Source organism: Balaenoptera physalus (genome assembly GCF_965194825.1).
Source record: "Balaenoptera physalus genome assembly, chromosome: X".
Lineage (NCBI taxonomy): Eukaryota > Metazoa > Chordata > Mammalia > Artiodactyla > Balaenopteridae > Balaenoptera > Balaenoptera physalus.
This window is the reverse complement of record NC_138903.1, coordinates 118,817,008-118,834,053: the sequence shown is the minus strand read 5'-3', so window position 1 is coordinate 118,834,053 and position 17,046 is coordinate 118,817,008. Positions and strand designations below refer to the sequence as shown.

The 17,046-nt window shown below is 45.7% G+C and overlaps 1 protein-coding gene across 8 annotated transcripts in view; it reads left to right on the top strand.

Moving 5' to 3' along the window:
• ARHGEF6 (Rac/Cdc42 guanine nucleotide exchange factor 6) overlaps nt 1–13,944 on the top strand; it is a 107,286-nt gene extending 93,342 nt beyond the window's left edge. For all 8 annotated transcript variants that reach the window (XM_082445307.1, XM_082445302.1, XM_082445300.1 and 5 more), the window contains 5 exons: nt 614–707; nt 1,844–1,933; nt 4,139–4,238; nt 5,944–5,998; nt 7,147–13,944. In XM_082445307.1, the coding sequence (XP_082301433.1) occupies nt 614–707; nt 1,844–1,933; nt 4,139–4,238; nt 5,944–5,998; nt 7,147–7,287 (480 nt within the window). In that variant the 3' untranslated portion in view covers nt 7,288–13,944. The remainder of the gene's footprint in view (nt 1–613; nt 708–1,843; nt 1,934–4,138; nt 4,239–5,943; nt 5,999–7,146) is intronic.
• The last annotated feature ends 3,102 nt before the right edge of the window (nt 13,945–17,046 follow it).

The window sequence follows — 17,046 nt, the reverse complement described above, 5'->3', positions numbered from 1 at the left end:
TAGGTACGTTATGCCTAACCCCAAATTATTTATCAGGAAATCCTTCATTTGGCTCTTCTCTCTGACTACAGGGAATTTACTTAGTCTCTCTGCCTTAATTTTCCTGTCTCACAAATGGAAATTGATATTCTTCTTTGTGGGACTGTCGCTAAGGAGAATTTATTTAAATAGTTTTGAAGCTCTTCAAAAAGCGGTCTATACCCCATTAATAGTTACAATTGTTATTTCATTCCCTTAAAGCTGTATCAGTGGGGAATATAAACCAAGTTAGGAATACTGTTATTTCTCTAGGATTGCCATCCATTACTTTCTCTGCAGATGGTACCCTAAAGGCATTTGGCCTCCTAGAGAAGCAGCCGCATCTGCAGTAGGCCCACACCATTCTTATTCCCATCTCTATGGCAATTGAGAGGATAATAGCATTGCCTCGGTTTTATTTAACCTTTTAGCATTTATTGGAGCCATTTTTATTGTGTATAGTATTAAATCTTGATACCCTCCTAAGTGAGACTGTCAAAAATAAGAGAGAGCCATTCTATTTAATTTCATTTGCTTTTCTCATTTGTTTTTTTGGGGAAATTTTTAATTCATAAAGAAACCTCTATCCTTACAGGAATCTGGTAAAAGCCCCAAAACGATGAAGAAGTTTCTTCACAAAAGAAAGACCGAAAGAAAGCCATCGGAGGAGGAATATGTCATCCGCAAAAGTACGTGTTTCGTGCTTTTAGAAAGTCGGTTATGGATGAGGAATTTTTTGAAAGAAGAGGATTCAAGCAGTGTGTTCTCAGCATCACCTGTGACATGAAGAAAAATGCATGGGAAGGCTTGGCCGCCACCTCTCAGATTTTGGAATAAGCTGTCTCCCGCTGCTTTTCATGTCGTCTTAGGCAGACAAACCATCTATATAGTTTTCATGTTGAATATTTGGCTCTACCTGGTTTAGAACCACTAAAGGGACCCATTTGCTATGGATACATTTTTTTCTTCTCTCTTAGTTTCTGACACCTGAGATATTTGCCTTTACTGAGATCGACTAAATAGGCCCGAAACCTGAGATCCTCTGGGATTTTAATGTTCAGTGATGTTCTCAGTTAGTCAAGGAAGCAGCCTGCTGGCATATAGAAACAGGGCTGGGTTTAGAGGCCGGCTGCAAAGTCGGTCAGCCAATCGATATGTACACATTTGCCTCTCTGGGAACGAGGTGCTCTGGGACACACATGAAGGAGTAGGTGATGTATCACAAAGGGGTGACAGAGCTGTGTGTATCAGTCCGAAATACAGTCTGGATAAATCTTTGCTGGACTCTAGCTTCTGCTTCCCCTACCCCTCACCTCACCCCTGGATGTGCACATCAGCATGTTAACAGTCATTTCTAGGATGAGTTGGAGGGGGTTGGGGGAATGAGAGGGAGAATCAGTGACTAGGCTGGCTGGTTGGGGAAAAAAATGGGTGGGATTAATGGTGGAAAGCTTCCTAGAGAAAGTGAGCCTTGAAATTTGATGGAGAGGAAGGGTGTGGTGTATGGGATGAGAACTGAGGCCAGCGCCAAGCCCAGTGCTGGCCTTGTAGCCTCTGAGACACTGACAGGACCCTCCAATTTCGAACTCCGGGTGGCTTCCGGAGCAGGCCACTCTCGGTGCTGAAGTCACTGGTGCTCACCCCAGAGCTCCTTGGGGACAGCGCCACTCCCCTCCACCAGGCCAGCCGGTCAGCTTTTTCTCCTGCCTTTCATTGAGACCATTGGTCAGAGAAGCCAGTGCCTAGCACCCGAGCGCACTGCATCATTTCGGGGGTCCAGAGGCATGTATCTCCCTGAGGAGTCACGATTCATTACACTTGACAGGTACGGCTGCTCTGGAAGAGGACGCTCAGATTCTGAAAGTGATCGAAGCCTACTGTACCAGTGCCAGCTTTCAACAAGGCCACGGCTCGAGTAGGTTCCCCCAAACCACTTTCTCTAATGAGTGATGTTTCTTTGCTACTGCTCACCGCCTCTTAGAAAAAGAGAAAAGCAACCCAGATGGGCTGCAGGGTGTGTAAAGCAGGTGACTTGCAGCAGGGAGGCGGGCACAGGGCTGCATCTTTCAGATAAGCTGGTTTTAGCTACCAAGCGGTTTGTTTACCCACTGTTTCTTTTCACCCAGAGACAAAGAGAGATGCAAGAGTAAAAAAGTTGGAGGTGATAGAAATGAAAATAAATTTTTTTTTTAAAGTCACTCTCCTTTGAAGTACGCAGATACCTTCACCAACACTAGTTAGGAATTAAAGAGCCCAGAGAGTTCCTGTGTCTGTGAACTGATGCTAATCTCTTCTTATAGGCAGATTTGGAAAGGAAGTCAAAATACTATCTTTGATCAGCTGCATATTTAAGCAAACAGAGCTTCACCAAACTCAAGTTTCAGAGTTGCTCTGAAAATCTGGAAATGTAGCTGCTTAGCAGGCCCTGTTGAGAATGTCTACAATTTATCAGGGAGCCATTAGGTGAGGGTATTTCCCCCACCAACTTTCAGGCTACAAACTGAAAGCGAGATAATACTTTCTGATTCATCCTTGTGCTTTTAGAAAAGCCAGGTCACATCGCTTATGTCCTTGGCCTTTCATTATTATAGACATTCAAGATACCTGGTGTGAGGGTCTTGCATCTGTGTAAGGGATAAGCTCTCCATAATGTTCCATCTGGACAGCCACTGAGCCCTGGCTTGAGCGTGGGCAGGGCTTCCTCAGTGGACTGCCCTGACCGATGCTTCCAAAGTAACATGTCTCTCAGGTCGTCATGGGGAAAGTATTGTATGTGGAAGTTGACACATTTGACTCTGAAGGGGGGACTGTCGCACCTTCTGCTTCTCAGACCAAACCTGCCTCCGGCTTTGGGCATGCCCAGCCCTGATAACAAGGTTCGAGGAGTCAGGAAAAGAAAGTGAGAGCAGTTTTTATCGCAAAAACTAGGAAAGAGGGGGGCAAGGAGACGCCAGAAGCAGCAGCCCTCATAGGAAATCTGACCTCACCTCCTGCCGCCTTCTGTCCTCACACTGATAGAACGGGAGATTTGCTCAGAGGTGCGGGCAGGCATTCTGGCCTCAAGAGTCTCATTTCCCCCCGTCCTCCCTGGCCTCCCTTTTATGTGTGGAAAGTGTCTAGCATAGTGCTTGGCACATGGTAAGCGTTTTCGCATCCTGGTGACCGACACCCTCCATCCCTCTCCAGCCAGAAGTCCTGCACCCCTAGAAGCGGCTGCTATTGTTTCTCGCTGCATCCAGTCGGTTGGTTAGTCGGCCAGTCTGCTATGCACTTATTAAGCACCTACGAAGTACTGGGCCCCCGAGGAAGGCAGAGACACATCCACCTCGGGAAAGGGATGGAGGTTGAGTGAAGGCACTGAGTGTTCACAACTTGAAGGAACTTGGCTTAGAAGAGAGGAAGCCAGTGGCTCTGAGAGGAAGGATCCAGAAGGGAAGGGGAGGTTGCAGGTGCAGGAGAGCTGTCTGGTCAGGTCCCATGGCTGCTCTGTCACCTCTTCCATCCCAGAGCCTGGAGATGGTGAGCAGAGAGCAGTGAGGACGCCTGCATCTTTGCTGCTGTTGTGATGATCTCCCCAACGCCCCCTCTACCCTCCATCAAAGTGGTCTTCACTGACCCTGCTTCACCCTGTAGGACGGTAAAGAGAACAAATGGGAGTGAATGATGCTTCTGACCCTTTAAGCATGCTGCGTCCCAGTGCAGTGCTACGTTCTGCACGATCTTTACTCAAATACAAAACCCACAGGGTGTGGCGTGCCGTTCCCCAGAGATGTACAGGGAGGAATGGTCACTGGCCGGCTCTTTGCTCCGGAAGAGGCAAAACAGGAAAGGATGGGGTCCTGGTTGAGGATAGTTCTCACAGCGGCCTTTTCACATTGTGTTTCTGAATACAAAATGTGCCCCCCGCCCCCAGGATTGAATCAGTGTATTTGGCCATTTCGAATTTCTCACGTCAGGAGGATTTCGTCAGCAAATGTTGGATGACTATTCTCGGGGTGCCAGGTAGCCAGATGCCGTCAACAAAGACCCCTCAAAAACAACAGTAGAAAGGAACTAACCCCCAACAAATAGTCTCCCCTAGTAAACTCCCTCCCTCGCCTCTTGCCGCCCTTGTCTGTAGGTGCTCGCAAGGATTCCGTTCCCCAAGTCTTACTCCCCGAGGAAGAGAAACTCATCATTGAAGAAACCAGAAGCAACGGCCAGACCATCATCGAAGAAAAGTGCGTAGAGCGGGCTAAACCTTTTCTGATTTTTCTGGGGGCTGGAAAGAAGGTTCTGGCAGGGCAACGTGGCTTTGGCCAAGCCTGCATGGAAGGACAGTCCCTCCTCATCTGAGAATGTGGCCCTCTTGGCTGACTGTGCAGTTGGGAGCCTCGGGGGTGCTGCCCCCCAACAAAGGGAAGGGGGAAGGAGAGGCAGAAGAGGTCAGGGTGGGACTTCAGGGCACGCAAGAATACCACTCCACATGGGTTTTGGAGGCATTGGGAAGGCCATAGCACCAATTCCCTTGCCCAGAGGGATGCCTCTCACATTTATTGACTCAGGCACTGGACTTTCACATACTTGACCTCATTTAAGCTCCTACCGCAATCCTGGGAGATAAACGTTACTTTCACCACTGTTACAGATGAGGAAACTGAGATTCAGGGAAATTATGTCCCTGACCTAGCTTTGCACAGTAGTGAGGGTGACCTAACGGGGGAAAATCAGGTTAAGTACTTGTTTATACTTGAGTCATTTCTGAAGTCAGGCCTAAATTTGCATAGGACAGCGTGTTTCACAGTGCTTGGCATCGTCAATGTATTTTTCCATCTGGTGTATGAAGTGATACGACCAAATGGTAAAGCACTTGGGCTCAAGAGAATAACAGCCCTGGTTCAACTCCAGATTCTGGTACTTGTTAGCCGTGTGACCTGGAGCAAGTTCCGTCACCTCTCTGTGCCTCAGTTTCCTCATCTGTAAAATGGGTACGATAGTAATACTTTCAGGATTTTTGTGAGGTTAAATGGAATAAGAAGTACAAAGGCTAGCACATGATAATTACTCAGTAAATGATGATCGTTATAATGACTATTATTATAGCTATATTAACCCCTACAATGACTTTATGAGGTTTTCAGGGAATGTGGTATTATCCCCATTTTGTATGTGAAGAAAATAAGACCAAGAGAGGATGAGAAGAAAACTGGTTACCTAAGGTTAGAGGCCTGGTAAGTCATAGGGTCAGAACTGGAGCCCAGATCTCCAATGTCCTTGTCCAGGGAGAGAGCCAGAGAGGAAGTGACTCTTCCACAGTTCTGCCAAGGCGCTTTATCCTTTTTTGGAATATATGGAATCTTTTAGAAATAATGCCCCTGACTTTGTGTTTGTGTCATATACGATGGTGTAGGGTCAGATAGGTGAGAAGGGCAATGCCATAGCACAGATAGTGTAGGATAGGCAGGGCCTGGTGACACCTCTCATTACAATATGTCAGGTGATGGTCCTTCCTGCCCCCGAGAGAGAAATCAAAACCTTATGAGGAGCCCTAGTCTCTTTTTTTCCTTGACTTTTCTTTTTATTTATTTAAAAAAAATTGAAGTAGAGTTGATGTACTATATTATATAAGTTACAGGTGTACAATACACTAGTCTGTTTTATTTTTTTTTTGGACTTGCCTAAGCTGGGAAGCGAGCAGCAGAGGAGGAGGGAAGTATAGAAAATGTGCGGTGACACGGTGTTAGAAAGAGCTTGTGTGATGCTGGTTGTTAGCCCATAAAAATGAGAAACACAAGGACCATTCATAGCAGTATCTCTTCCGATCCACCAGAAAGGCCACCGCTTTTCAGGATCTGTATTTCTAGAAAGCTGCTTTTCTTCTTAAGTATCACTTAACAATACTTCAGTGCCATCTATTAATCTATGAACTTTATCTTTGTGTCCTAGGAGCCTTGTCGATACTGTTTATGCCTTGAAGGATGAGGTCAAAGAGCTGAAACAGGTAATGAAATTCGAAAGTCGTTTTCTCAGGTCCTAACGGGCCTGCTCCCTCTTCCCTGCTGTGCACTGGTATATGCCCTCAGGAGAAGGCCAGGAACAAGGTGGTGAGGTGGGGATTCTTAGTTCCCTTGTGTCATCCAGGTGGGTTTTGTTGATTTTACCACGTGACCTTGGGTTTCAATTTCCAAGGCTTGCTTCTATACCTATTTAGGGATTTACAATAGGATCACAAACTTAGTTACAGCTTTCATGGTCCCTGACTTTTGCAAACAGAATTTAAGAAAAGATAAGTCATTCATGAGCATGTAAGTGTAAACAGAACCATAAATCATGATTTGTGGGCTCCTCTGCAGATCTGATCCAGTGCTCCATGAGGGACGCTCTTCCTTGGGTTTGAGGAGTGACTGTACCTGGTGACAGGGTTAAGGATGGATTGAAGGGAGAGAGACCAGAGGCTGGAAGACCACTTAGGAGGTTATTATAAAACTCAGGGTGAGACATGATAAAGTCCTGAGCTGAGGAGGGAGAGCCACTCAGGCTGCGGAGGAGGGACACAGATGTAAAGGAAGGCACATCGCAGAGTTAGAGCCTTTGGAAAATGGCGCCATGATGTGGGGATTAAGAAAGAGCCAGGGATGGAAGATGAGTCTCTTCACCTGGGTATCTACTTTGATATGGTGGTGCCCTTCGCGGAAATCAAGAGCCACAGGAGGAAGAGAAGTTTGGGTGGTGGGGGAGATAATGAGTTCACTTTAGGACATAATGAGTCCAAGGTGCTTGTAACACATCTATGTTGGCATTGGGGACTGTGGACCTGGTGCTCATGAGCTGAGATGAGGTCAGTACCAGAGAGGCTGGGGAGGCCCCTATGTAGTTATTTGAGTTGAAAGAGAAGAGACACTAAGTGAAAAGTGTGTTGAATTAGAAGAGGGCCAGGGCCAGAGCCCTAGAGAATGCTTGTATTGTATTTCAAGGGATGGTCAGCGAGAAGTAGAACAATCAAGAGGCTGCCTTGTCTTAGAAGCTGAGGGAGAGGCGCTTGAGGCAGGAAAGTGTTGTCAGTGGTGAAGGCTGCCAAGAGACTGGGCAGGAGGAGCCCTGAGGCGGGGTCCCTTTGTCTGGTAACCAACCAACCTTTTCCCATCATAGGAGAATAAAAGAATGAAGCAGTGCCTGGAAGAAGAGTTGAAATCAAGAAGGGACCTAGAAAAGTTGGTCCGGAGGCTGTTGAAGCAAACTGATGAGTGTATTCGGGCTGAGTCCAGTAGCAAGACCTCCATTCTCCCATAACCATCACAGTGCGGCTGGCAGAGGGTGCCCGCAGGGCATCGGGAAATGTCCAGCTGAGTGATCTGACTCAGTTTGCTCACTTCTCTGGTTTTTATTTCGTATCTTAGTCTCTCTCTCTCTCTCTCTTTCTCTCTCCCTGTGTGTGTGTTTGGTTCAGTGTTTGTTGTTGTTTGGTTATTGGTTGGTTGTTTATTTTTTTTGACAGAGGTCAAAGCAAGAGGGGGTGAACGTCTCCCCAGAGTCTTTTCCATTCAGTAAGCAAAGGGAAGCTAATGTAGGCAAATGACTTACATGGTCTTCAGATGGCTTTCAATTCATAGTGCCTCTTTACCAGCCATTATCTCGGGTCACTGTTTTTGGGCCGGCTGCTGACCCAAAGTGGCCCGCCATGGCTTATTAAATGTGAACTTGACTTTCCCCCACAATGCTTTCCTGTGCCTGGCAGCCCCTCAGTACCTGATTTACTGAAGGCGACACTTCTGGAACTCTGACCGGCGTAGGGTGAAAGGCTAACACGTTTGCCCAGTGATCCAGCTGCCCTTCCCTGGGCCGTCCTCAATGCACACTTTTTTTAATGACTACCCTATTTTGTCTAGAAGACCAAGAAAACTGTAGTGCCCTCCCTCCTTTCGTGTTGGTTTACATTTTAACTCTGTGGGACAGAAGCTCTGGTCACCCATGCCAACACCAAATCCATTAGCAAATTGCACTGGACAGTCCTCCCCTTCAGTAGCAGAGTTGCCCATCTCTTGCCAGTGCATGATAGGTTTTGTCCCTAACCTTCTGCCTTGTGTGTAAGTTTTCTATTTCCCCAGTGCTTTTAGCCAAGCATACCAAGTGGTGTGTCAACTGGTATGTGTGTGCTTTGCTTTTTAAAAATATAGACTGTGAGCAGTTACTTTTTTCTCCATCACATATTCAAATTGCGACTTCTCATCCTTCAGTCTACACTTGAGGAGATGTTGTGCCCTAGCAGACAGCTTTAATTCCCTTGATTGCTCTCCCATATATGCTGTGAGAAGCTGTAAATAGTCATCGGCCTCTTCGAGTAGGACTCTAAGCATTATTTGCAGAAATGTGCTGTTGGTCCAGTTTGTATAGCCGGAAAGAAAGGGCCCCTCTAGTAGCTGTGTGCTGGTTACTAGTGAAGCTGATTATTTGGAACTGGTTTACTCAAATTGCTCGTTGAATCAAACCCTCGCCTTTGTAAGTATCTGAGAAATTAGGACTGTGATAAACCAGGTTTAGAAGAGGGTCACAGGAGGGCAACGCACATCCAAATTCAGCACAGTTGAAAGTTGGCCTGGGGCTGTAGGACAGAGCAGGGCAACCTGCCCCTGTCTGTCCCAAAGATGGGAAGTTTGGCCAGGTGGAGGAGATCGCTGGAAAGAGAGGCCAAGGACCAGCGGACTGATCAAAGTTGTCTCCCAGATACATTTGATGGGTGCCTATAAATGTGGGTTTTGCGAATGTTGTTTAGGAACTAAACTTGAAGCTTGAACTCCCCAGCTTGTTAAGCCCTTTTCCTTTCTAGTACAGGGTGGGTCTCAATTCCCATAGCTACATGGTACAGGGCTGTTGACTGCTTGCTGCACAGCAGAAATTACACCATCCACGGGAAATGGACTGTTCCCGCAGATCAATCTCAGCCAACCACACACAGCTGTCTTTGGAAGCTGAAGACGGAACAAGATTGCTAGGAATGGCTGTTGTTCTGTTTTTAGCCCAACAGTTTAGAGATGCCGTCCTTCATCTCCAAATGGAAAACAACAATAACAGCAGCACAGATCACAGCATCTGCCCTGTCTGTGGTTAGTCAATGGCTTGCAATAAATGTGCAAACTATATCCATAGGAAACATTTTTGTGATTACAAAGTACTTTAGTTGATAAGGTATATAGGATTGCTTAAAATATTGAAAGGTCTTTATTTTAAAGCGACGTGTCCATATGCATGTTTTGGGGACATGGCCCTTCTGATGAGAGGCCCTGAGTACTCTGGGTAACGTAGCTTGTGCAGAGTGGTGTCCGCGCTCACACTTAATAATCCCATATGGGAAATGAAGCCATGGTAACCTGACGGCAGTGTCTCCATAGTTGTGTTGTTTACAGTACTCTATAAATGGGTCCCTGTTACTCTGTAGTCATACCGCTGCCCTTCGAGGCCTTTCAGTTCCTCTTCTGTCATGTCCCTTCTTACACAGCTGAAATTTTCTAACTTGTTTTTATTTTGAAGACTTTTAAAATGGACATTTTCAATAAATAAGAATAACAATGCTTTATAAAATAAGTCCTGTGTTTCTTCTTCATTTTCTTTTTCTTTCTTTTTTTTTTTTGCTAGCTGGTGTGCAGAAAGATTTCTCATGCTGTGTCAGCTTCCTCTTCTGTTTCCCTCATAGCTATCCATGCTCATCAGGCCCCTGAACCAGCTTCTACCTTTTTCACTCAGGGCAGATGATATTTGTTCCCCACTTTAAAGAGATAATACATCTCTTGAGAGAGAACCTTCTGTAAGTTCTCCACCTCTCTCCTCCTGCCCACAACCTATAAACTGTCTGTACCTCTTCTCACCATTTTCCTTCCAATATAAGAGAAAGAGATATTCACTTTCTTGTTCAAGCTTATCCCTTGATCTTTAGTCTTGTTTCCATCCCTCTTTATATTTTGCAGGATTTTGCCAATTTTGCTCTATTTTGACCACAGGTGGAATGCTGGTGTCAGCGGTCAGGATGAAAATATTTGCTCCCCCCTCAAGATAGATGCACTGGATATTATCTGTTGCTACTCAGCATCCATTCCTCCTCCCACCCGCAACCCCAAGGCTAAAAAAGCACCTAGCCCAGACTCCCTTGCAGCTAGGGTTCCGATACAGTGTGGGTTCTGATACATTTTCAGTTCTGCCAATGAGATGCCTTTGTGCAATGCTTGAAAGGCTTCATTTAGGCAGAGGCTATCTTCCTGGGGCTTGTTGGCTGGCAGGAGGTTCCAAGGATATGTTCGTGGCTTCTGTACTACCTATGGGTGACAGACTGTAGTGGCAGCAGCATCTTCTGAAACTGGATTTGGATTACAGCTACCGTGTTATGACCTTGAAGCCATAGTCAGTGGAAGCCCCCTGACTTCCACTTCTGTAGCCGTCTGTTTTTTGTTTTTTGTTTTTTGGTTTTTTGGCTGCATTGGGTCTTTGTTGCTGCGTGCGGGCTTTCTCTAGTTGTGGCGAGCGGGGGGCTACTCTTCATTGTGGTGCGCGGGCTTCTCATTGCAGTGGCTTCTCTTGTTGTGGAGTGTGGGCTCTAGGCACATGGGCTTCAGTAGTTGTGGCACACAGGCTCAGTAGTTGTGGCTCACGGGCTCTAGAGCACAGGCTCAGTAGTTGTGGCGCACGGGCTTTGTTGCTCCGCGGCATGTGGGATCTTCCCGGACCAGGGCTCAAACCCGTGTCCCCTGCATTGGCAGGAGGATTCTTAACCACTGCACCACCAGGGAAGCCCCTGTAGCCATCAATTTTATAGGCACCTGATATTACCTTTCTGCTTGAGATCGCCTCAGCGTAGGAAGCCGAAGCAATAGCTGTAACATGGCACCTCCCATGTGCTAGGCTCTGCACTCTTTTACATAGTAAAGCTCCTGTAACCCTTGCAACAACCCTGTGAGGTATTCACTATTGTTATCCCCATCTTACAGTGGTTGAACAATATGCTAGTATGTGTGGAGCAGGGATTTGAAACCCTGGTCCGTCTGCCTCTCGAATCCATGCTCTTGCTACTGCATCTCCTCCTCTGCACTTGGTACTTGCCAAGTCAGCTTCTACCTCAGCCATCTACTCTCCTGAAGTCACTGATGAGCTCTTATTGACAAATCCAGGGAACGCTTTTCAATACCCATCTTGACCTCTCTGCAGTTTCTGACCCTTGCCTCCTTGATAAATCTCTCCGTCCTGGGCTTTCATGATCCCAGCTTTCCTGGCGTTCATTCAACCTTTCTGACCACCCCAAAGTCTCCTTCGCTGGATCTGCCTCCTGCCTGTTCCCTGAATGTTGCTGATCCTTGATGCTCTTTGCCTCTTCTCTTCCTTTCTATAGCCTCTTCGTGGACAACCTTGTCTATTCCTATAACTTTATTCATCAAAGTGTAGATGACTCCCTGGTCCATATTTTCCCATCCTGACCTTTTCTCCTGAGCTCCAGACCCGTGGATGCAGCTACCTTGTGGACATCTCAGCTTGGATGTCCTACAGCACCTCAAACTCAGCATGTCCCAAACTGTACTCCTCATTTGTAGTCCTAGATCTGCTCTTCCAATGTTTCCTATCCCAGTACCTAGCACCCCTGGCCACTTAGTTGCCCGAACCGGAAAAACAAGTATTGTCCTTTAGTCCTTCCTCTCCCTCAACCCTGTATAAATTTATACATTAACCCTTTATACATCTAGTCATCAAGTCTTATCATTTTTAACTCTGTTATAACCCCATCCTCCATTGCCTACTTTTGTTGCTTATCATCTCTCCCTCAGACTAATGCATCTCTTTGCCTCTTGTAGTCTAGCCTCTTTGGTGCCAATAGTCTGGCCTCTTTGGTGCCAGTAGAATGATTATCTAAAACATCTATGTCATTCACCTGTTTAAAAATTTAATCTCTGGCTACTCCCCACCACACTCAGTAAAGTTGGATCTCCTTGAATTTCTAAGTCCCATAATATGCCATTTGCCCTGCCTAGAATCCCTTTCCCATCCCTGTCCATCAAGCAAATTCATTCCTTTCCATTTAGAGTCAGCTCAAGTATCTATGTGAACTCCTGATTTCTAAAACGCATGTACATATGTATCTCTGCATGTATATGTGTACATTTATATGTATGTAGTGTGTATGTTTGTATGAATTAGGGTTGCCAGATAAAATACAAGATGCTCAGTTACATCGGAGTTTCAACTGTACATCAAATAATGTTTTGGTATAGATCATGTCCCAAATATTGCATGGGATATATTTATACTAAGTTTTTCAATGTTTACCTGAAATCCAAATATAACTGGGTATCCTGAATTTTTTTTTATTTTTTTATTTTTTGGGGGCTGCGTTGGGTCTTCGGTGCTGTGCACGGGCTTTCTCTAGTTGCGGCGAGCGGGGGCTACTCTTCTTTGAGGTGTGCAGGCTTCTCATTGCGGTGGCTTCTCTTGTTGCGGAGCATGGGCCCTAGAGCGCACAGGCTTCAGTAGCTGTGGCACGTGGGCTCAGTAGTTGCGGCATGCGGGCTCAGTAGTTGTGGCTCGCGGGCTCTAGAGCACAGGCTCAGTAGTTGTGGCACGTGGGCTTAGTTGCTCTGCGGCATGTGGGATCTTCCCGGACCAGGGATTGAACCCGTGTCCCCTGCATTGGCAGGCTGATTCTTAATCACTGTGCCACCAGGGAGGTCCCTACCCTGAAATTTTATTTGCTAAGGCTGACAGCTTTAGTACCTACATGCGTATACATAGGCGTCTAAACGCATACATTTCCTAGGAGAAGTGACATCCTAATAGCAATGAACACAGCTGTGCCCAGAACTTGGTTTCTAAACACTATACTCTGCACTGAAAGGAACGAGGGCTCCTTGGAGAAATGGCCGATTCTACGGCTGAGGCAGGACAGGTACAAGATGAGCCTGGAACATCTTGTTCTGCCAGAAAGTAATGCTCAGAAATATGATAGGGGCATGTTACAAAGACACAGGTGCAAACTTGAAGAGGCTCTTACTGGCCAAATAAGGGAAAATTTGAGCACAAAAATACAGTAATGAATTTGAAAACATTGGAAAAAGTAGAAATCTATGTGTCCATATGGATAAATAAGTAAGTGGGGAGAAAGGGAAGGCTCTTGTTTACAGTACCATGCTGAGGGTTGACTGGTAAACGTGGAAGGAACTCTGGAGTTGGAAAATCCCTGTTTTGCAGCCATCATAGTAAAGACCGAGTCAGGCAAAAATTATCATTGGGTGCTAAGTATAGAGGGAAACTTTGATGACGAGCAAGTTACTTGTATGATCTTATAGTGTTTCCCCAAAGAGTGCTTACTAGTTGCAAGGTGGAAAATAGTAACTCTAGATAGAGTGGGGAAATTGGACAGCACTGTAACTGAGTGATCAAAATTCACATCAACAATGAGAGGCAGGGACTTCCCTGGTGGCGCAGTGGTTAAGAATCTGCCTGCCAATGCAGGGAACATGGGTTTGAGCCCTGGTCTGGGAAGATCCCACATGCCGCAGAGCAACTAAGCCCGTGTGCCACAACTACTGAGCCTGCGCTCTAGAGCCCGTGAGCCACAACTACTGAGCCCACATGCCACAACTAGTGAAGCCTGTGCACCTAGAGCCCATGCTCCACAACAAGAGAAGCCAGTACAATGAGAAGCCTGCGCACTGCAACAAAGAGTAGTCCCACTCGCTGCAACTAGAGAAAGCCCGCGAGCAGCAACAAAAAACCAACACAACCAAAAATAAATAAATTAATTAAATAATTAATTTTAAAAAAAAACAGTGGGAGGCAAACGGCCGTCATGTGCCTCCAGATGTGATACGCTGCAAAGGACAGAACATCATTTATGTAGTTTTCCATCCAGGAAAGCATAACCTGAATTTAATCATGAGGAGACATCAGACAAACTCAAAATAAGGAACACTGTTTTTTTTTTTTTAAAGGGGACAGATTGTTACTATATTAGTCTAAAAAGTCAATGTCATTAAAGACAAAGGTTGTGGGCTTCCCTGCTCAGTGGTTAAGAATCTGCCTGCCAATGCAGGGGACATGGGTTTGAGCCCTGGTCCAAGAAGATCCCACATGCCATGGAGCAACTAAGCCCGCACGCCACAACTACTGAGCCTGCGCTCTAGAGCGTGTGAGCCACAACTACTGAGCCCACGTGCCACAACTACTGAAGCCCGCGTGCCTAGAGCCTGTGCTCCGCAGCAAGAGAAGCGGCCGTAATGAGAAGCCTGCGCACTGCAATGAAGAGTAGCCCCCGCTCGCTGCAACTAGAGAAAGCCCGCACACAGCAACGAAGATCCAACGCAGCCAGAAGTAAATGAATAAATTTATTAAAAAAAAAAAGGACAAAGATTGTGGAAATGTTCCAGATTAAAGGTGACTAAAGAGACATGACAACTAAATGCAATACCGACCCTAGACTGAATCCCGTGCTGGAGGGGAAAATGCTATAAAAGATATTATTGGATGACTTACCTGAATTGGAATACAAATGGAAGATCAATATCAATGTTAAATCGACTGAAGTTGATAACTGTACCTGTGGTTATAAACAAGAATATCGTTATTCTTAGGAAATACACGCTGAAGTATTTAGGGGTGAAGGCCGTGAGGTACACAACTTACTCTCAAATGATTCAGAAACCACTTTTTATTTGTACTATTCTTATTTTCGCAAATTTTCTGTAAGTTTGAAATAATTTTCAAATAAATTAAAAAAAAAAAAAAGCTCAAGCATTACCTCCTCAGGGAATCCAGACTCCATCACGCTGCACTTTATTTGCTTGTGTCTTTTTCCACACTAAATGTTAATTACCTTAAAAGGGGAGAATAGGCTCCTTTCATCCATGTAAATTCGGGGCCTAATACAGGGTCAAGCCCATAGAACCTACTCAAGAAATATTTGTTGAATGAGCCAACTTTCCCCATAATTTGAGGTCTCCGCTGTTTGTCTGGAAGAATTGTGAAGACTTGCCTTGGTGCCAATAGCAGAAGGCCAGTGGGGTTCTAAGCTTTCAGCAACCTCCAAGCCTGCAGGGTCCAGTCTGACCCAGCTCTTGGCATGCAGGCGACCTCGGCCAAGCTGTAGAGCCAGCCCCTCTGGGCAAGCAGCTCAGAGGGAAGTTTCTGTCTGCCAGATGAGCACAAAGGCTCTTCCTAGATTGGGCTTCAGCAGGTGCTGTTTGGCCTGTACACCAAGATTCTTTCTCACACAAGGCCCTCGCTGCTCCCCTGAACCTCTTATCCGTCTTCACAATCTCTGCTTTCGTATGTTCTGTGCTCTCCCTCTGGTCCTCCTTTCCTCCCTGTGGCCCCTCCTCCCCCCAACATCCCTCAAGACTCAGTGTGTGCCACCTGTCCTGGAAAGCCTTTCCTGACACCTACCTTGCCCTGCTTGTCCGAGTTACATATCCTTCCCGGTTTTCCCTGTTACACTGGCCCTGACCACCGCTGCAGTATTCACGCTGGGCTTTCAACATTTGCACACCTGTGATGCAAAATTCCGTAAGCTACCTGAGGGCAGGGACTGGATCATATCCATCGAGTGCATAGCACAGAACGTATCATCCCAATCAGTGTTGAATGGGTGGGTGAATGGATAAAAAACCAAGTCTTTAACTCCTAGTAATAAGAAATGTGAATCAGGGACTTCCCTGGTGGTCCAGTGGGTAAGACTCCACGCTCCCAGCACAGGGGGCCGGGGTTCGATCCCTGGTCAGGGAACTAGATCCTGCATGCTGCAACTAACGGTCCACGTGCCATAACTAAGACCCAGCGCAGCCAAAATAAAAAAATAAAAATAAATAAATAAATAAATAAATAAATAAATAATGTGAATCAGATCGAAGATGTGTTAAAGGTTTCATGTTGGATTTCAAAGAGGTTTACCATCAGAGAGGTACAGAAGATAAAGAATTAGTGACCAAAAATTATTGGACTTTAAGTGGGGTTACATTAGCAGGAAAAATATGACAGATAACTCAGTGGAACTCCAGGAATGGGAAATGGAAAGCAACTATATATTTGGTTTTCTTGAAAGTTGCTGAATTGCCTCTTGGGGTTACTCAGAGAAGTGTGGTATGGAAGGGGGAAGTTTTTTTGTTTTAATTTATTTTATTGAAGTATAGTTGATTTACAATGTTGTATTAGTGTCTGGTGTACAGCAGAGTGATTCAGTTATACATACATATACATATTCTTTTTCATATTCTTTTCCATTATGGTGTATCGGGAATATAGTTCCCTGTGCTATACGGTAGGACCTTGTTGTTTATCTTGGAAGGGGGAAGTTTATAAGCTGATATCCTCTAGATTGAGAATTAGTGATCATAGTTTTGTTTTTAAACCTTCCTAAATGTCGTAAAGATGGAACTGCTCAAGCCTACTGAAAAATTTGGCAACCCCCAGCCTCCGATGGTTAATCGTTTTTGACAAGGAAACTATAGGAAAGAGTCTTTGCTACACACAGACCTGCTCTAGTGTTCGGTATGTACTCTAATCTTGCCTTTTTTCTTTTCTTTTTTTTTGCTTTCACTTTGCTTCAAAGTGGGTGTGGTCTTTGGTCTACTACATGGGCAAGGCCTTTCATGTGTACCTGGGCTGCCAGGCATTCATTGGCCTTGGTCTCGGAGGTTTCAATCATTTTAAGATGCCGTCCTGTTTACCTATGCCACTGGGTGCGGGCTGGTGTGCTGGGGACCGCGTGGAGACCCACCTTAGTGCTCTTTATAGGATAATGTGTTCCAGAGAGCAGACTCTGCTGGGGGCTTTCTGGGAATGGTCTCATCAAATCCTCCTAAGCTTTGCAAAGCATGTATTCTTAGCATCCCCACTTTACAGATGAGGACGCTGAGGCCCAGAAGAGAGAAAATGACTTGTCTGTGGAGCCTAGATGTGCTTCACAGAAAAAAAGAACATAATAAAAATCATGTTCCCTTTTTGTGTCTCCAAGTACTTCAGACTGCTTTAAAGGCCTAAGGCGGTGCAAATTCTTGCTTTAACCAACACACAGAATGATTTCAT